This window comes from Dipodomys ordii, unplaced genomic scaffold (genome assembly GCF_000151885.1).
Source record: "Dipodomys ordii isolate 6190 unplaced genomic scaffold, Dord_2.0 Scaffold27, whole genome shotgun sequence".
NCBI classification, from domain to species: Eukaryota; Metazoa; Chordata; class Mammalia; order Rodentia; family Heteromyidae; genus Dipodomys; species Dipodomys ordii.
This window is the reverse complement of record NW_012267243.1, coordinates 7,760,816-7,781,775: the sequence shown is the minus strand read 5'-3', so window position 1 is coordinate 7,781,775 and position 20,960 is coordinate 7,760,816. Positions and strand designations below refer to the sequence as shown.

Below are 20,960 nucleotides of genomic sequence, written 5' to 3'. Positions count from 1 at the left end.
TCTTCATTAAGGACATTGAAGTACTGAAATGACCATCATATTACTACATGGTGTGGTGTTTAACCTTTATGTTAACTTCAAAAGCATGCAAATGAAATTCTCACGTTACAAGTTTAAGACTTCAGTCACATACCTCAAAGATATATCTCACTGGAGCACCGGATATCTATGGTGTATGTAGAGCTATTCAGTATAATGTTTATGTCAGCATATCAGCCTTGTTGCTATTTGAACATGCCTATTTATAAAACATAGCGAGTCCCATAAATAAAGATTTTTCTACTTATCAGAGAAAGCTCCCTTTAACCAAATTGTTTCCTAGTGGGAAAAGAAATAAGCAAAAAACCAGGAGGCTGCAGCTCAAGACTGGTTATATTGCTGCAGTAGGTATTTCAGATGAGTTACTCTGACACCCAAGGCCTTTTGTCCTCTCCGCTCTCAAGGTATCCTCTCTCTGGCTACCTGACTGCATTTATTTCCCATTTGTTTCATCTGTAAAGTGAGAAGCTTAGCGGAGATGACCTCTTGCATCCTGACTTTCAAATCTGCAGTCCCCACCAGCTGTGTGCATTTGAGCTTACACCACTCCCTTGTTTCAGTTTTCATGTCTGAAAAGTGGGGATAATGGTATTCACCTTGTTGACTACACAGGAGAACGCAAGAGCAGAGTAAGATCATGGACATCAGTGGACGTGAGAAAGAGACAAAGCACCATGCATACGCACTCTCTGGGAGACAGTCTCTCCTCCTCCTTGTCTTGCTCTTGCCTCCCCTCACTGTGTACACCTGACATTGCTTAAATGATGCTTTTATTACAACTTCCTAGGTGTCGGTCCAGAATAATAGAAGAAAAAGAAAGGAGAATGCGTGGCTGCTGGTGGAGGGGAGGATTGACCGTGTCTACCCAAGATGCACCTAACAACCAGACTCTAGTACTTTCCGGCCCAGTACATCGACTGCACGCACGCATGCCGCTAAAACAGCCAAGCAAACAGTTATGTAACTGCTAGCGTTTGGGGGAAATGTGGCTTTCTGTGCCTACTCCAGATAACATTTCCATTAGTTAAAAAATGAAAGGGATATTTTAAAGTGTATATTTTCCCAGCTGAATCATATGATTATTTCTCACTATGCCCTTGACTTGCAGTCAGGGTGAGTTTTTTTATTTATTTATTTTTCATTTCATTTTATTATCACTTTGAGACACATTTCTGCCAAATGGTTCTTTTGTCTTTTTTTTTCCCAAACAAAATATCTCTGACTACATTTTCTCCAGAATGAACATTACTTTTTTTTTTTGGTTTGTTTTTCTTTTTAACTTGAGAAGAGAATCTTCATGCAGCCTCATGTATAATTACAAAGGAATGAAGGAAGAAAGAAAGGAAGGAGGGGCATTAGCTTTCTCCTATTTTATCTGAAATACCCGTTGTGTATCCCACCTCAATTTTCTACATCTATGAATCTCTTTCCTTTGAACAATCTTAATGATTGTAGCACAAAAAATGTCCTGTAAACATGACCAGTAGCCTCTTCTATCTCCTTTGCTAGACATCTGGACTTCACTTATTTCCTCAAATGAATCTATAAATAGACAAGTGCTGGGCAGATGTAGAAAGCAAAATCCTACCTATGGCATGATGTAACATCTCAGGATCCAGATCATTATCTGTAATAACCCACCCAGGAAGCCCGTCTTCTAGCTGAGAATCACGCTTATAGGAAACCAGACCACCATCTCCAATAAATAGCCCAAGAATCCAAATAATAAATACCACAACAATTGGTGCCAAACAACCAAGATATTTATTAATAATTGGCAGTTTCTCAAATTTCTGTCCTGACTTTCTGGATCCTACCATAAAAAGCCAAATACGACCCCCAATTCCAAACGTAGAATATCCACTTTTGATTAGCTCACCTACAGTGAGACTATTGCCTCTAATCATATGTGAAATGTTCTCCTTTTCTACCATGAAGCTTTCCCACTTCTCTTCTTGCCTTTGATTCTCTGCCAGAATACATGTGATAGCTGCTGTGTCCCTTATTATAACCTATCCAGAATAAATAGCCTCTACCCATTTGCTTGGCCTTCGTGTATTTCCATACAACCTACAACAACAAAAACAGCCCGTGAAGTTCAGAGCTGTTCACTGTTATTTTGAAGGCACATAAATCAGTGTTTTCCAGTGCCTTCTTTAATAAATCTGCCAGGTGGAAATAAACAGACGTTATGTGCAAAAAGGAGTCTCTAGTTAAATAGGTCTGAGAATTTCTGGGTTAAACACAGTGAAAAGGATTTCTTTCCTGCAGGCTTCTTGGATACTTTTCTGAAGCTAAGGTAATGTGAATTGCTGAGGGGAGGATATTACACAGGTTCTTTCCAAACATAGATGAGGAGCTCTGCCTTTCTCATTAAAAAAAATCATGCTTAAAAATGCTTATATAAAAATTTTTCTGAGAGTCATTTTAACTTTAAAATCTACTAAGTTTGTACGTTTATGGGAAATGTGACCTGTGAAAATACAGAGTGTGACAGGATACCAAATTCACTATATGACTATCAAGAAAGTTACCACTGAAATGTTGCCAAAATTAAGAGTTCAACTGAGATGAATTTATCTGAGCATCTCTTTAATCAATCCTTCCAGGCATTTGGGGGCATAGCCCACTTTACTCTTTGCTTTTGTCTCAAAAGAGATGTGTTTTTTTAGCTTTAACTGGTTCCACTTTATCTAAGTTACAAACAGAGTAGAAAAGTAGTCAAGTCAGGAAGAGTGATGACTTCATTTCCAGGAATGCTTTGGAATCGTGAAAATAGAATGGTCTCATGTGGCACTTCCCTCCCTCCCTCCCTCCCTCCTTCCTTCCTTCCCTCCCTCCTTCTTTCCCTCCCTCCCTTCCTTTTCCCTCCCTCCCTCCCTTCTCTCTTCCTCCCTTCCTCTCTCCCTCCCTCCCTCCCTTCCTTCTTTTCTTCATTCCTCTCTTCCTTTCTTCTCTTTCCTCATTCCTCTCTCCCTCCCATCTCCCTTCTGTTTTTTCTTTCTTCCCTCCTTTTTCTTTTTTCTTTGCTTTCTTTTCATTTCCTTCTTTCTTGTTTTTTTTTTTAAATTAATTTCAAGTAAGCTGCATTAGGAATAGTCCAAGGGCACAGAGGAGAAAAAAGATTGTTCCGGATGAGAACCATAGTTAGACTCTTTCTTATTTCCCCAAATACAGATTTTGATATTTCTCAGCTCTATCCCTTCCCTTTTCTTGGAAAGTTCTGGGAGCCTCTGCGCCTCTTCTGGGGTGCCTTCCTGGGCCTGATCACTGAAGAGAGATTCGCCCGATAGTGAACTAGAAAGTGTGAGAAAGTGGTTTTCCTGGAGGATGTCAAAACCAAGACCAAATGTGGGAGCTTCCCTATTAGTAGATATAATCTCAAACCTCCTTTACGAAACTTTCCACATAGACCATGTTTCTTGGCAAATAATATAGAACTAAGGAAAGTTGCTTTACCGATGCTAAAGACAAGGCTTTAGGAGTAGTCTCAAAGTTGCATTTTAATTTCTTCAGGAATATATTTCTATGTATGTATGTACATGTATCTCTTTGTGTGTGTGTGTGTGTGTGTGTGTGCCCTCACATAAGCAAATGATGTTGAAGAGATTCATTGCTGATCTAGAATATATCTAATTGTTGTCTCTCTTAAGAATTGTTATCATAAATTAATTGTACAAAATGGTTTCACTGTAATATTTGCATACTTGCATGTAATGTGCTTTGATCAAGTTCACCCCTAGATATCACTCTTCCTTAACTTCTCTCTCTGCACCCTCTTCACTTAAGATTTCTTAATGGGGGCTGGGAAGGTGGCTCAGTGGTAGAGTGCTTGCCTTGCATGCTTGAGGCCCTGGGTTCGATTCCTCAGCACCACATAAGCAAAAAGAAAAAAGCTGGAAGTGGCGCTGTGGCTCAAGTGGTAGAGTGCTAGCCTTGAGCTGAAGAGCTGAGGGACAGCACCCAGGCCCAGAGTTCAGGCCCCATGACCGGACCCCCTCCCAAAAAAAGATTTCTTAATGGGTATCTTTTTTTCATTCTCATTTACATATGTAGCATGTTCCCATAATATCCACATTTTCTCTTTTCCTTCTTTTTTTCTGTAAGGAAGACATTATTTGCTAGTTTCAATACTCTATTTCTTTGGTATATTTTCTTAGCTAACCATCAGATTTTTACTGTGTGTCAGGAACTATTATAAAAAACCTTATAAATATTAATTATTCATTTTTATCAATTCTAAGACGAATACAGCATTATAATACTCATTTTTACAGGTAAGAGAAACTGAGGCACAGAGAGGTAAGTTGTCTAAGACCAACATTCGATGAGAAATTGAGCTCAGCATCCAGGCTTTAGAGCCTGAGCTATGAATCACAATGCTGTATTTCCTCAGGTAGACCTACTTCTAACCCCTGTCAAGACCAAACTAAAGTGTCACCATAACTTAACATCAGGAGGAGGTCTGTCTTCAGCCCAAACACTCATTCCGGAAGGAAGGAAAAAAGAGAAGGTATGGGGTAAGACTTAGCATGAGTAAGGGATAGAAGTAAGAGGGAAATGAACACAGCTAGCAGTGGACTGAACTCATACGTAAGCTTTCAACAGGTAATGTTAAATCCCTTTGAGTTGTCCCTCACAATTCCATGGAACACTTTCAAGTACTTTTGTTAGTCCAGGAGGGCTAACCAGGAATCTTCAGAGGCACAAGGAGCAGAAAACCCGAAGGTTACCGACTCCTCCAATCAACCCACACCTGTTAATAAGCCCAGAGAAAGAATACCTCAGGCTCAGAGCAACTCATAAGATTGTTCCCATCTGATCATGAGGGACATGATAAGAGACCATATTGTTTTATGTTACACTGGTATAATGTAGCAGAGCTGGGATTCCATCCTGGGAGCATCAGACAACAAAACTCTGATTATGCCCTGTTCTCTCAGAGTAACCCATAAGTAATTTCAGGGAACTCAATGGCAATCACAATGTGTTTCTAGGAGCCAGTAGCAACCTAGTTTCTCTCTCTTAATCTGTAACCTTGCAATTCCACCAAAGCTCTGAACTCTTTCTCATCTATTCTCTCATTTGTTCTCAAAACATCCCAATGAAAGTAGCAAGGAATAATATTATTAGAACATTTTCCAAGCAATGATATGAAAATATTGGAAAATTTTTCCTGAAAAAATACTAAGCGTGACTTAAAAATGGGCATTTATCATTTATCAAAGAAACCAGTGGCTTAGAAGCTGAAATCTGTTAAGATGGAGAGACTTGGATTTTTAAAACCATACACAGATGCCTGGGTTTTGTGGCAAAAGGAAGATCTACTCACCGGTCAGGAAGTCGGGGTCAGGAGTGGGCTCTGAGATTTCCTCCAGGCACTGATTCTCCAGTGGAACAGTAGCCACCACCAGCCCATCTGGCAGCTGCTGGTCTAAACCACGAGCAAAGTTGTTTTGCCTAGAAACAGGGCAAACTTTAAAATTACTGAATGTCCAGGTGGTCTTCTCTCCTTGACCAGCAGCCTGTGCTCCATTACACAAGGTAACAAAATCTTTCTGGACCAAAAGAGTCTCCTCACCCTGCCCTCCACTTAGCAAGACACGTTGAGTCAGGGAGAGAGGGTGCAGGAGACTGAAAAAGTGGCTGAAACCCCTCTCAGCCCAGGTTCTACTCTGCCAGCCCTCTTGACATACTCGTCTCATTTCTACATTACGGTGAAGACTCCAGCCATCATGAGATTGGTTTTGCACTACACTTCTTAGCCTTGGGCAAACTCAAAGGAGAAAGATTTGTAAAGTACCATGTTTGCACCACAAAGTGACCTGCAAGAAATGACAAGGGATTGACTGCAAGAACTAGCTTGAAATTTGCTATTGGTTTGTTTAAAAAGTTAAGGCCCAGGTTGCTATCAACTGCTAGTCCATAATACTGAGATCATCATCATCACCATCATCATCATCATCATCATCATCATCATCATCATCATCATCATCTCCTGGAAAACATTTTCCCATCGGCCCTGAGGAAAATGTGTTTAAATAGTGCAAGGTACAACACAGATTGGGCTCAAATGAAGAATTGCCCAGAAGTATTCTAAATCAACCATTTGATAGATTTTATTCTCATCACTCCTTTACACTCTTAGAAAGAATTGAGTGTCCCAATTATGTTGTAGCTATAAAACAAGGTCCCCATTCTATCAATATTTAACACATCAGAAATTAAAACAGACAGGTGCTAGTGGCTCATGCCTGCAATCATAGCTACTCAGGAGGCTAAGAGATCACAGATTCAAGTCAGCCCCAATAGGAAAACCTGTGCAACTCTTATCTCCAACTAGCTACTAAACTAGAACAACAACAATTTAAAAAAAGGCAGAATTGGAGCTATGGGCCTGAGTACAAAGCCCCAAGAGGTTTTTTTAATGCTACTTTTTGTATTTGGTTTTGTTTTTCAGTTTCCCCCCGTCACTGTTTTTGATTTCTGTACTTTTGTCTTGAATATAAGTTTATCTGTTTGAGGGAGGAGAAGGGGAAACACAGAAATGGTGGGAAAAAGGGTGAACGAATTCAGCAGTGATCCTCAGTAGACACGATGTTGAAAATGAACTATACAACTGTGGGGGAGAGGGATCGGAAGAGAAAACACTTGGAGAAAAGGAGGGAAAAGGTGAGGCTGCTCAAAAAGAAATGTACTCATTGCCTGACCTATGTAACTCTCATCCCTCTGTATATCACCTGTGTAATAGCAAAGTAAATTCAAAAACGAAAACAAAAAGTTAATTCTCTAAAAAGTAACCATTATAGGCCCCTTCAATATTGCTTATGAAAAATAAGGATAACATTATTTTACTTTTCTTAAACAGTTTTAAAACGTCTGACTTAATAGAGGGAAACTGGATTCTCAGTTCTCATCCTGGAATCTAGTTTATTGCAATAGACTGAGTTGAAATACGTGAAGAAAACACAAACGTCAAGACCCGGACTATATCCATCCTGACATGGTCCAGAGACCTACGGGATCCTTGCCTCACACTGTGAAGACAGCTGTTGTACACTTACACATGGACTCCTGGAAATGGAGAAAGAGTAGAACCAGAACACTTTGGGATGACTTCAGTGCAGCCTTTGCCTGGGCAAAGTTAAATTCTTTAGCATTTCACTATGCACCCAGGGGAAAGATGACTCATGGATTCTAGAAAAAGAACACCGATTTGGAAAAGACGGAGGCCAGCTCCCATTGTTCCTTTGGGGGTTCTGCATGGTGGAGAGTGCACACCTCTTAAGAGAAGAGCAGACAGTGACAGCCCTGCCAAGCCAGTTCTGTGCGAATGGGGTTCACCTGAATGTTCCTTTCAGCACCTGTCCGGCAGCCACTTCCTTGGATTGGTTGTTGTAACCAAAGAACATCTCCCCAAAGAGAGTCTGGTTCATGGGAAGCTCCCTGCTCTCGCCGCAGTCGCTTCTGTCTGGGCAGGTCTCGGTGACCAGCTGGCAAGAACGTCCATCCACACCAAGTTTGTAGTCCTCAATGCACCTACCGTGGTAGAGAAGGCAAGACAAGAAGTCATTCCATCCATGAGCCATGTGGGCAAGTCCGCCCAATGCAGTGGGAAGAAATGCCTTTTAGAGAGTGTCGAGTGACCAAAATTCAGTAACATTCCCATTTGATTTGACCTCTTTAAGCTGTTTCTTAACTCTGGAACAGAAGTACTCAGCATCTTGTGACCATGCCCCTCCCTTCCTTCCTTCCTCCTTCCTTCCTTCCTTCCTTCCTTCCTTCCTTCCTTCCTTCCTTCCTTCCTTTCTTCCTTCCTTCCTTCCTTCCTTTTCTTTCCTGTACTGGGAATCGAACACAGGGTCTTGCTGATTCTAGAACAGTGTTCTATCACTGAGCCACCATCCCTAGCCTCCACAGTTCTTGCTTTTCCTCTGAAGATAACTCTTTCAGAACATGGATTGTTCTCTCTTCTAATAGTTGTCTTTTTCCCAAATAGGTCAACATAAGAACCACTGGAGATAAGCTTATAAATGACTGAACATATTGAAATGCAAGATAAGCTAGTGGCTTTCTCAGGACCCGTCTATGCAGCTAGATCCTGCATTTGTTTGTAGGATCATTAGGCAGCAAAAGGAATGACACTGTGCTTAAGAAATTAATAGCTTTCTAATCGGGTCCTATAACATGTCAACTAGTAAATTAGGAAGATTTATGATCACTTGCTGTGTTCTGTGTGAATGTATCCAAACATAAGATCGACCTACGCCAACTCCTCCTCCTTCGCAGTCACTGTCCTGAACTAAATAGCTACTAGGGCACATGGTGTGAACACCAAATGCTCCATTAAGCCAAGAGCTGCCTCCTTGGTTCTACCTATGATGTTACTCCATTGGAAAAGCAATATTGATTTGTTAATCATAGGTCAGTGTTCCATAAGTCATTAATTGGGTTTATTTTAATTACATTATGAGGAATATACCTTCGTTAACTCAAACTACTTCTAATTTGATAATACTGTCACTGGAAAAGGAAAGAAAAAGTGATTTAATTGAGGTTTTCCTATAAAATATAAGATTAGAATTACTCATGGTATTAAGCACACTGTATATCACTATTTGTAGCACTTTGTATAATAAGAGAAAGACTATGATTCTCTGGAGAAGAACAAAAGATCATAGTTTAAGTAGTGAGAAGCAATATTGCAATAGTAATGTCTCCCTCCATTACTGTGTGAACTTGGAGCAGTTGATTAACTTCTCTGAACTTTAGTTCCCAAAACAGCAAGCAGAGGGGAAAGTAGCGGCTTCACTGGATTGTTGAGAAGATTAAGTTGCATACTTAATATAAAGAATTTATGCAAAATAATGCTTATCTAAATGAACTCTAAGAAATGGAGGCAAGAGGATTTTTATTGTACAGTTTGCGGTCTTTTTTTCTTCTTTCCTTTTTTCTTTGATTTATTCCCAGCTGTTCTTGTTTTTGATTTCTGTGCCCTTTGTCTTGTATTTAAGTTCATCTATTTGGGGAGGGGACAGGGAAGCACAGAAATCGTGTGACAAAGAGTGAAACAATTCAGCAGTAAAAGCCACCAGATACTATGTTGGAAGTGAACTTTACAACTTGGAGGGAAGGTGAAGGGAAAGAATTGGGAGAGAATGAGGGAGGGGGTGACACTGTTCATAAAGAAATGTACTCATCACCTGATCGATGTCACTGTAACCTCTGCGTACATTACCTTTGCAGTAAAATTTTAAAAATGTATTTTAAAAAAGAATTTAGTGCAGAATAGTACTCAGTGAATGTTATTATTATCAGCAGAGGTGCTAATGAGGCCTGTGTTTGTCCAAGTTTAACTGCGACTTTTCCCCATTTACCAACTGTGTGAACCGTTGTGAGTGGAGTTCTTTGATTATAAGTGCATGTGATTTTGGTCTTTATATAAGAACCTCAAATCAAGAACTTCTTTGGCAGGCTATATATAATAGTGCCTTGGATAGAAATGACATATGTATGCCTAATTCAGTTGAAGGAGCAAAGATAAGTCCAGTTGTGAATGACTGACCTTAGTAGAGGGAACAGATTTAACTCCCAACCCACAGATAATTCCATATCTTCCTCCAGGTCTGGGGAAGTAGTAAACAGGCTCTTTCCTTGTGCCATTAACAGTGTGTGGGTGTGAGGGAGGGGAATCTGGTTAATTCCCTCTTGGTTCATCCTCTATAGCTTGCTGCTGCTTCCACATGGCTGCATCTCACCCTGTCTCCTGTCCCAATATAAACTCCTTTCATGAAGAATACCAGGGCTGGTAGCCTGTAGAATCACCTATAACTAAGACCTACATTTTCTGTGCAAGTGGGTACCAAATATACATTTATTAATTTTTAAATGGGCATAATTTCAGTTGAATTAATTAATGGAAGTGGGTCAATCTTGATGATTCCAGTATAGAGAACATGAACACTAAGAGCCACTTCTATTTATGGAAGGAAATTTCACAAGAAACTAAATATGATCATTGTTCAGTTGCGAAGGATTCAAACAAGAAAAAAATAAAACAGTATTAATCAGCTGGATGTTCTCTGTGAGGTCACTTGGTGGGCATTGGCTGTTAGCACCATCCAGCATCCCTTTATTTCTACAAACACTGCTTTCCATGGAAAGCCTATGGGATGGTGAATTCTTGAAGACAGTAACTAAATGACCCTCCTCTGTGGTATCATGGTCCATGGAATAAAGTAAGCTTTTTGTCAGACTTGCAGGAAGAAAGACTGGAGAAGGAGGGGAAGAGGGAGGGAGAGAGAGTGAAAGGGAAGGGAAAGATAGACAAGCAAACTATGGGAATAGCAGAATGGGCTAAATCTTTATTTACTTCATAAATATAGCAGGAAGCTATCTTTAAATATAATTCCACTTAGTGATATAAATTTAAAATTCAAGAAAATTGCCAAACTTAAAAAAAATGTAAGAGAGGGCCTAAATTCTGATTCTAGTCTTCCCTCTTACCAACTCTCCAACTCTCTTCTTTCCTACCATGTTCCCCTATAGAGCTACACTGAAGCCACATGAGATGAGGTAGTAGAGAGAGTTAACTCACCAGGAAGGGCTTTCTACCCTGAGGAATCGATTGCTTTGTCTGAGGCTGCACAAAATGCTGGGACTTTGAGGGAGGAATGGGGGCCAGTTTCCACTCCTCCCAAGATCTCCCTGTTTGTTTGTCCGACCACTGATTTCTTGCACACAATCTTTCCAAGTTGTAGACCAAAGAATGCTTTTGTGTCACCATGAGCATAAGCTCCTCCAAACAGAAACTTGGGGCATTCTGACTTAAATAGGCCACGACGTAAGCAAACCATGTGGTTAATTATCCATGTGGTTGATTTTCTTTGCAGGAAAGTCCCTGAGGATGAGTGTCTACATTGACAAGGATTGGAGTAGACTTTCCGGAAGAGTCCTCCTAACCTAGACATTAACAGCTCTCCTTTACTTGAAATGCTACAGATTCTCCTAAAGAGGAGCCTAAGGTGACCGCTTCATACACAAGGACTGTCCAAGTTTTCGCCCTCAAAAGTCCTATAGCTCAGCAATCTTGGTGGTGGCTCTACTCACCCACAGAACATAAGAATGTTGTACAATGCTGGGTCATCCGGAAAGGGCGCCATCTGCTGGAGACACAGCTGCTCACAGCCGCCATTGAAGCCATCTGAACAGTCCACTCCGATGTGGCGGTCATAGCAGCCTGAGCTGTCCTTCATGGGGCTGAGTCCAGATGGGCACTGGCACAGTAAGAAAGCATCCATACAAATGGGTGAATTAAGGGACTGGGTCCTCTGTGAAACCAAATTTAACCACTGACACTCTCAGCCTTGAAACTATTAACATTGGCAAGTAATGTACTACTTTCTCTGGGAGTTGGACTACCTTTTAAAGCAAATGACCTTTGTTGACATCTTGTTTCTCTCTGGGGCATAGATCACGTCATTTGCATTAGGCCACTTCCTCTAAATGGGCTGGAAGGGAGCTTTGTGGCCTTACAGAGTCGAGGTCTTCGGCTTCCCATCTGAGCCTCAAGCTGGCAGAAGGGGTTTAGCGATGAGCTAGAATTGTAATGCATTAGAAGAGATTCCTTTGGGCTGGGGGATGGCAGTGCTGCCATTTGCAGTAGAAGCACTGGTTTCTAGGGTCTGGGTTGGTACTACTGAAGCAATGTCTATCTTGGTCCCATTGGAGGAATGAATTGAGTCAGGGGTTCCAGCCTGAAAGAGGAAGGAGGAAGAGGACTAGCAAAGGGGTTTGAGGGCTTTCCTAGTGCGAGTATCAGGATCCATCATCTGCCTGCCTCCCTTGACTCACCCTTAGAAGACACACGGACAGAGATACCTGTTCAACGAACACCCAGGGGTTCTGTGCTCAGGTTTTGTCTGGTCCCTCTTAATGTGAGGTCTGAGCATTGCTGTACTACAGTGTCCTCCAAAGTATGACAACAGGGGAAGAAATGAAAGACAAGACCTCAGATTCTGGACTCTTCACCATAGGGCTGGGTGAGCACTAGCAACATTTTCATAGTACCCATTACCTGACAGTCAGTGGTCTAACTTGCTATGTAACTCAACCCAATAGTACTCTCATGAAGTAAGTAATATGACCATCCTCATTTCACAAAGGGAGAAACAGAGGCACGGAACATTTAACTCCTAAAAGCACACAAACGCTCCAGGTAGATCTGTTCGTGAACCTTTGCCAGGCAGGCTGTGGCGTCCTGATTTGGCACTTGATCATCCGGTCATACCAGCTGTCCTCATTTAGAAGCCCACACTCGGCTAAGTACTTTAGACATTTAATCTCACAACACCCTGTATCATCCGCACTTAAAGATAAGGAAATCATTAACAATGACAATTACTGCTGGCTGCCCTGGGCTCCTTTTAAAAGCTTGTGACTTTTTGGCACTCTGCATCCTCTGCCTGTATAATGGAAGCTACACATTCACTTTAGAGCTGGTTCTTTCTAATAGGCTGGCTGGGGCAAATGAATTACTCAAGCCCAAGCCTCTAGAATGAAGCAGAGCTCTCTGTGTGTGTGTGTGTGTGTGTGTGTGTGTGTGTGTGTGTGTGTGTGTAGTCCAGGCTCTTAATGACTATGTGGTGCACCTGCTGTGAGCCATCAAATACATTTCTCTTAAACCAAAACAAAGCAAACTCAAACAAAACGTTCAAAACTCAGTGGCCACAGTGTCATACATTTCCCCTATGTGCCTGCTGCTGGGCTTATTCTTTTTCGTTGCTGCCAGCACCTTGATCCAGTAGCCCAGAACTGCTGCAGATGTGCATCTGATACTCACTTCTCCTCCTCTCTCCTTCTTGCCCAGTCAAAGATCACAGCAGGAGGGCCACTGTTTGCTGAGACTAATTCTACAATTTCCCAAACAAATAGCCTCCTGTAAGAGGCCTGGCAGGCCCCCAGCCTGGTCAATTCCTTCTCTCCCCACAAAGTCTGCTGGATGCTGGAAGGTGATAGCATTTAAGAAAGTTTCCAAGGGTCCCCCCGCCCCGCCGCTGCACAAACCCAGATGTTCCTGGTGACAGCAAACAAGCAAATGAAGCAGCCGAAGCTTGCACCCCACAGTCTGTGAGCCCCCCCCCACATCAAACTCCTTGGTCACCCAGCTGTTAGGCCAGATGTGTCACCAGAAGGGAGCTGGCTTCAGCACAGTGTGGCTTCCCAGGCATGGAGTTGGGTATGGAAACAGAAAGTTTGATTGGAATTCAATGGGCTGCACTGATAGCCACACACTTTTTGGGTCTTCTTGCATTCCTTCCATAAAGCTTGCTAGAAGCCAACCAGTGCTCCTGTTATTCCCGCTGCAAACAGTTTCAACCAACCAGCTACCTTACTCACCAGCCAGGACCCCACATCTTTCCAACCACCTGCTTTATTTTCAGAATGCTCTATCTACCAAGCATGATTTTTTTGACAAAGACTTCTCTAAACAAAACAAGCACGTTACAATTTGTTCCAGAATTCCCAACGCTGGCATTTCCACATCTTGCCTGACCCTAATGTCTTGGTGACCATTGCTATTCTGATCGAACCACTGGATTTTCATACTCTTGTAGGAGATCTGGAAAAGAGACAGCATTAGCCACCTTCTCCAAATTTGGTATTGTATTTTTTTCTTATAAGCAAATCTTAATCTATTCATCGCAGCTAATCAGGAATTAAGCAGGACCTCCCTCTTATCATCTGTATCTATTGTCTTCAAGCCAAACATCTGAGGCACACCTTATCTTCTTCTTTGTATAGGTGACTCAGAAAAGCTAAGTAAAGGCTTTAAGGTCACAGTGGTTAAACAAACAAACAAAAAACAAAAAAACCAGCAGATTCAGTGTGGGCCCAGTTCTGTTTGACCCTAAACCTTATGCCATTTTCCTTTTGTTCTACCATCTCTTCCCAGCTATGATAAAACCTGGATACATTGGAAGCCCCACACAGTCGAGTTAGCAAAAAGGTAAAGCACGATTGCCAATTCACTATCTCCTTTAAGCAGTTATTGAAGCATCCTTGGACCAATTATGGGCTTATAGATTCAGACTAATATTTTTTGTCCATCCCTCCATGCCTCCTCATCAACTTCCCCCTACCCCCCACAAACTCACATTTACACTTACATACTCTATATAATGGGCACAAATGTTTGAGGACAAAATACTACAAACTGCCCAAAGTCACCAAGACAGATGGGATTATTGTAACACCGTTCAGAGGAAAATATTCAGAAAGGTTTCCAAAACAAAAGTTTTCTTCTTAATCCTTAGTATTTAGAGCACCTGTTCCCCAAGGAGTTAATCAATAAAACTGCTCATGGTATAAATTTGCTTCTGTGATGATATTTACATCCTAGGTTTCCTTAAAGTATTTTTATGGTAGTGGTGGTGGTGGTAGTGATCATGGTGGTGATACTGGAGTTTGATCTTAGGCTTCCTGTTTGCTATGAAAGTGCTCCAACACTCAAAACATACCCTTTGCTTTATTTACAACTGCCTGAATAGCTAGGATTACAAATGTGAGCCACTATGCCCAGCCTAAACACAAAGAAATTGCAATCTTCAAATCATGCCCTTCTTCCTCCTAGAAATATGTACAGCCTGAGTCCAGTTGTTAGAAGTGATCTTGTCTCCAGAAGTTTACATTTGCTATAGCTGGATGTTCTCTCCCAACATTGGCAGTGGACAATCCCTCTACTTGCTCATGGAAGAGGACTATTTGCTGAGGAGAGTGCCCCAAGTTCATATATTAACCCCGCTTTGCATAGGTTACATTTACCAGTCCCAGGGACTTTATGAACTACAGACTTAAGAAGAAAATTCCATTTATTATGGCAACAGCCTTCCCCCATCAAGAGGGTCTAATAAATGAGCTCATATATCAGTGACCCCTAAAATATACAAGGTTAATCATCTTTCATGAGATACTCATGGCTTCTTGACTTATTACTGGTATAAGGCATAACTTGCTAATGAGATTAAAATGATTTTCCCCATTCAGCTCCTTTTCCTTGCCATCTTTCCCCTCATTTTCTACTGATGATTTCTGGTTGATTAATGGCTTAGAAGGCTGCTGAAATCTCACTGAGTCTAAGACACAGGCACCTCAGTTCCGGTGTACAAAGCAGACCCTCTGTTCGTAGAGTGAATATAAGTGAACATATTCAGGGCCGCTGGGAGAAGAAGGAAAAATTCCTTCAGCTAAGCCTGGACAGCCCTACCTGGATGATTCATAAGCCACGCAATCATAGTCCCTACTCAAAATAGGCTTTCTTTTGCTAGATGGAAATCTTCTACCTTTCACAAATGATGATTTACACAACTTTCAGATGGACTCTGACCACCCCGTATAGGCCTTCATCCAAGGGGAAAAGTTTGATGGTATTAAATTCATATTTTAGGATTTGATGGCTTGCTTCCTGTCCTCATTTCTCTGGAAGCCTCTGAAGTGTACCTTTGTGCTTACTGCCCAACAGAGGAGAGGGTAGCGGGAGGGAGGAAGAGAGAGAGAAAGAGAGAGTGAAAGAGAGAGCGAGAGCCATCTATAATGGTTTCTGAGCATCTGTGCTCTGGTAGAGGTGAAATGATATATTTCATGGGAAACCATTGTGGACAGCATGTGGAGTGAAGGGTGATGGGGTCACTGGGTAATTCAAAGCTCGTTAGAGCATAATGCTCTGGTTAGGAAGGTCATGTTTTTTACGCACAAGATAGCGTGGCAGGTGACCTCAACCTGTTTACCTAAGTATGTTCCCATATCTTATAAAGGCATTTGTGTGATACTTTGAGGATAAGTATGAAGATGAGAAAGGGAGTTGTGAGAGTATGGGCTTTCTTTTCACTTTGTATGTATCCTTTTCGCAAACGTTCAAGCCAAATTTTGTATTGAACATTCACAGGGAGGTTTGATATGCGTGAAGATGGGTAACACGGAGCAGAGAGGACGGTGCCTGCCCACACCGTCTGGTGTAACTTCTACTACAATCATGGGAACCTGGGAACATATCCTCTTATAAGGAAAAAGGGACTTCAAAGATGTGATGAAACTGAAGATCGTGAAATAAGGGAGTTAGCATGCATTTGGTAGGTGGGTCCTATGAAACACAAGAGCCTTTGAAAGTGGAAGAGAGATGCAGAATGGGAGAGGAGGAGTTGTGTTACAGAAGAATAATCAGAAGACTGCAGTCTGGTCTCACTGGCTTTAAGAAAAAAAGTAGGTCATGTGCCTGAAGGACTCTAGAAGCTAGAAAATCTCCCCTTAGAGTCTGCAGGAAAGAACACAGCCCTGGAAACTCTTGATTTGAGCTCAGTGAGAACCACACTGAATTCTCATCTAGAGTTTCAAGATAATAAGTTTGTAGAGCTTTGGGCTGCTAAAATCTGTGTAATTTTCTTTAGCAGCAATACGACACTAAAGCACCCCTGAAGGTGTAATATAGAACACAACACTGCTGTCTGACTTCCACCTTGGATATCCACCTTGGATATTAAGGAAAATGCTTCAAGTTTGGTCACTAGCATTGGGTGGTTGACATGCGTTCTGGGAATCTTCCTGGTACAGGCTCTGTGTTGGAGAGTGCTCTCATTTTGTAATGTGTTGTGGTTCATGCAAATCTGTGCCTTTCATGGGTATTTGTTTCCTGTCCTTAGAGGCAATATAAACAACAGGACAATTAACTGGGTAGCAATTAACCCTGTGGGAGTCCATGCGTAACTGAGAAACGTGTCCTGCCTTCCTAGAAAGAATGAGGGTTGAGCAGCTGATGTAGACATAACATAAATTCCATGTCGGGTTTGAATTAAATCACCAAAATACTCCAGGGTTAGCATGCTCTGAGCATTCTCTCTCTCTCTCTCTCTCTCTCCTCCATAGAATATGCCTTTCTTGGGACTGAATGAAGTTGCCCTAGGTAGAGCTGAAAGTGGAAGAAAATTCAGGTTCATGTGGAAAGGAGAAAAGCGGGCAGTTCTCTTATTGTGATGATACACCTTGTCTTTAGAAGACAAGGAATCACTCTGCTCACATACTAGAGCTTTGGGACTATATGGGTGGCCAATTGGATCAGGTCAGACTCAAAGTCAAATCTGTAATCTCAGTAGGGTCACAGCATCATAATGTAATACATCAGCGCTCACTGTATTCCCACCCCTCGCCTGCCAAAGCAATCATATGCTTCATGACCAATGAGAGACATTTCATTGAATTAGTCTGCCAACCAGCCTGCCCCCCTCCTTCTTAGGAGCCACGTGGACTAGTGACTTCAAAGTATTATGCAAATACCAAGTGCTGGTATAATTGGTTGACTTTCTGCAGAGGCTCCAATTCTAAAATGCAGCAGCCTTATAGCAAATACATATTCATCAGAACTATTCCTGCTAGCTCTGTCTCACAGATCACAATGTTAAAAGTATAGAAATCCATCAGCACAGTTATATGCCAAGTTAAAGGGGCCAGCATCACCAGAATTTTTTTTAAAGGCATCTGATAGGCAAATCCTCAGGGATTCAGTAAGGGGCAGAAAAAAACATCAAGAGAGGGAGAATCTGTTCATGCGTACATGAATACATATGTGTGTGTGTATGTGTGTGTGTGTATGTGCATGGTCAGCTACATGTAGGGATGGATTATAGAGGGGGGTATGGTATGGAGGGGCACATATGTGTACACGCAGCGTTTCCAAACTTAGAATGACCCTAGAGACTAGTAAAGAAGGATAGTAAAGAAAGAAAGAAAATGTGCTTCATCTGAGAGCCCCAACAGACAGTGAAATCTTCTCCTGAGGGGCTCAGTTGGGTGGAGCAGCCACAGATGAAGATCATCATGAGAAGACTTCTTGCCTCTTGGTGCCTTGAGAAGACATGAGCTAATGGGCACTTTTGCTTGCATTTTCTCTATACTCTTCTCTATTCTTTTTTGCCCTCGTTATGATATATGCTAATTTCTCCTCATATCTTCCCCTCAGTTCCTCCCCCAGCCCCCTCCCCCCTCTCTCCTTCTCATTCTGTCATCATCTTCCTCCTCAGATGAATCATGAATCAGGATCTTATTGGCTTCAGCCTACTCGGTAGCTGTGGAGTCCTTAAGGCAGAAAGAATCTAGCTAGACCCCCAAGTACATGTCTATCTTCGATGCACAACAGCTCCCTGAACAGAACAGGTGTTCAGATGGGAAAGGAGAAGAGGGCCTTGGCTCTGCTTTCTTACAGCTTGCCCTGCTCTGGTCCTCTCCCACAGCACAGCAGTCCGACTGGGAAGTGTGATGGAGTACCCTCTCCTCCCCAGGGCTAAAAGCTTCTGGTCCTTTCCTCCGACACTGCAGTACCACATGTCTCAATGAATGATTCTTCTCTCTCCTCTGTTCTCACTTTGTATGGCTTCCGTGCCATCCTTCTGTGTTCTGATGTTCCCTCTTCTCTCCTGTTCTAAACTAAGTAGAGCTAGGGGAAACAAACAAACAAACAAGCATTCTACTTGCTGGGCATGAGAGTGGTCGACACAAAGGACCAGCATCCTCCATGACATAGGAGGTCGCTTCTACCACTCTAACCCAGTAGTCTTACTAATACATAGCATCATAGATTTTACTCAATTGTTTTTGTGGCAGTAGCTCAGGCCTGGATGTTGGCCCAGAGCTTTTTTGCTCAAGGTTGACACTCTACCACTTGAGCCACAACTATAATTCTGGCTTTTTAGTGGTTAATTGGAGATAAGAGCCCTACAGATTTCCCTGCCTGGACTCGCTTGAGATGGCTAGAATTACAGGTATGAGACACTTGGTACCCTACGAATAGCATACTTTAAAGCCAGCCATAGGTGGGCTACATGTGGCTCATGCCTCTAATCCTATCTATTCAGGAGCCTGAAATTCGAAGTCATGGTTCAAAGTTAGCCTGAGCAGGAAACTGCATGAGACTATAATCTCCAATTAACCATTTAACAAGCTGGAAGTGGAGCTATGACTCAAGTGGCAGAGCACTAACTCTGAGGGACAACACTTAAGCCCTGAGTTCAAGCCCCAGGGCTAGCATGTGTGTGCATGTGTGCACGCACACGCACACACACACACACACACACACATACACACACACACACAAATAAAATTTTAAAAAAGAACAAAAACAAACAAAAAACAGCCACAAGCCACAGAGCTGAAAACAACACAGAAACACCCATTTGCAGAAGTAGACGTTTATGGTTTCAAGATGATCACAGATTTTAAAATATCTCTCCTATCATTCCTAGCATGAATTACATCTAACTGTAGATCCGTGACTCTGAGAGTTCTCTATTATATCTAGAGTCAATTTATACTATCTGGAGGTTAGTTAGTTCTCAGACAGTTCTGACCAACTAGCTTAGACTGGAAAAAAAAATCATTTCCTATAATTCACAGAAGTTTCTGAACACATGGTAGGTCATCTGTAAGAACTTGTTGGTGTCAGTACTGCCTGGTGATTCGCTCCATATCTCTATCAAGAGAAAATGCCTCTCTTGAGTAAATAGTAGTTACAAATGGCACCCACAGCGTGTTTTCACCCATATTTCTGCATTTTATCCCACCTTGAGGAACTTCCTCTCTCCATCCTCCAAACAAACACTCCTACCATGAGAGGACAAACATACCACACAACCTGTGGAGTCCAGCTTGCGATCTGAGATGCAGCGGAAATTCTTACTGCAGCCGCCATTATCTCTGCTGCAGTCACGCACGGGCCCAAAGGAATCTAAGAGAACCTCCAGGCTATCAAAGGAGGAAGATGTCATCAGCTCCTCTCTGCAGGAACAAGAGCGAAGCAGGAGAAGTCATGAGCAAGTGGTATTACACTCCACATTTATATCTGGTCAGCTACATGGAGTCTCATTCTGTCTTTTAAAAATTGAAGAGCGAGATGGGCCCCAGTGGCTCATGCCTATAATCCTAGTTACTCAGGAGGCTGAGATATGAGGATTGTGGTTCAAAACCAGCATGGGCAAGAGAGTCTGTGGGATTCTTATGTCTGTCCAATTAGCTACCAAAAAGGCCAGAAGTGGAGCTATACCCAATTGGTAGACAAAAGAGAAAAAAAAAATCAAGGACAGTGCCCAGACCTTGAGTTCAAGCCTCAATCCCTTCATTGTACACACACACACACACACACACACACACACACATGCATACACGTGGGCACACATATGCAGAAATGTTGAAGATTAGCCACCCTTTGAATTTGAACTAACAAATGGTGGATATTCACTACATCTGGGAAATGAGCCAAGCCTGTTAGACCTGGACAAAGAAAGAGGTTTAAACTTAGGGCAAGAAAAGGAACATTTTATTGTCTATCAGTCCTAGGGTACATGGAAAGTGCTTATGGACCGTAATTTTTGGTTTTCTTCCAGTGAATGAGCCTTGAAGCATGCAATACGGACTCAGATAAGAACAGATCTGGGTCCTTTGTATGGGGAACTTGCAGGCCTGCTGCTAACTTCTCTTTCCAGAATGCTGTGGTGACTTTTCCAGCACCCAGGAACTTCAGGTCATTTCTCATTTTGCCTTCCAAACAACATATGTCACTCAAGATCCTAAAAGTAGACTCACCTGACCTCCACAGCATCCTCCATCACGGTCATGTCCGTCTTACACTTTGCTGATGGGTTGATGGCCAGTTCGGCGGGTGGAATCACGAAGCTCTTGCTGAGGGGCAGCCACATGCCTTCCCCCAGGGTGTAGGTGAATCTGCAACCACACGAACACCAGGTAGTTAAGGCTGGCCACCGCCATGCCGGTGATGGTCTGGCACTCTGTCATCAGAGCTGCCTTCCCGTTAGCCCTCACAGTCCTCTTCAGGAGGGTTCGATGTTTACCCTTCGTGGATGCCATGACTGAGTGAGTAGGAT

At 42.3% G+C, this 20,960-nt stretch overlaps 1 protein-coding gene across 2 annotated transcripts in view; it reads right to left on the bottom strand.

The window, feature by feature from the left end:
- Astn1 (astrotactin 1) overlaps window positions 1-20,960 on the bottom strand; it is a 294,474-nt gene that overhangs the window by 66,438 nt on the left and 207,076 nt on the right. For both annotated transcript variants that reach the window (XM_013015580.1, XM_013015579.1), the window contains exons 10-14: window positions 20,662-20,799; window positions 19,707-19,857; window positions 11,149-11,315; window positions 7,384-7,578; window positions 5,372-5,499 (exon numbers count right to left, since the gene is read on the bottom strand). In XM_013015580.1, the coding sequence (XP_012871034.1) occupies window positions 5,372-5,499; window positions 7,384-7,578; window positions 11,149-11,315; window positions 19,707-19,857; window positions 20,662-20,799 (779 nt within the window). The remainder of the gene's footprint in view (window positions 1-5,371; window positions 5,500-7,383; window positions 7,579-11,148; window positions 11,316-19,706; window positions 19,858-20,661; window positions 20,800-20,960) is intronic.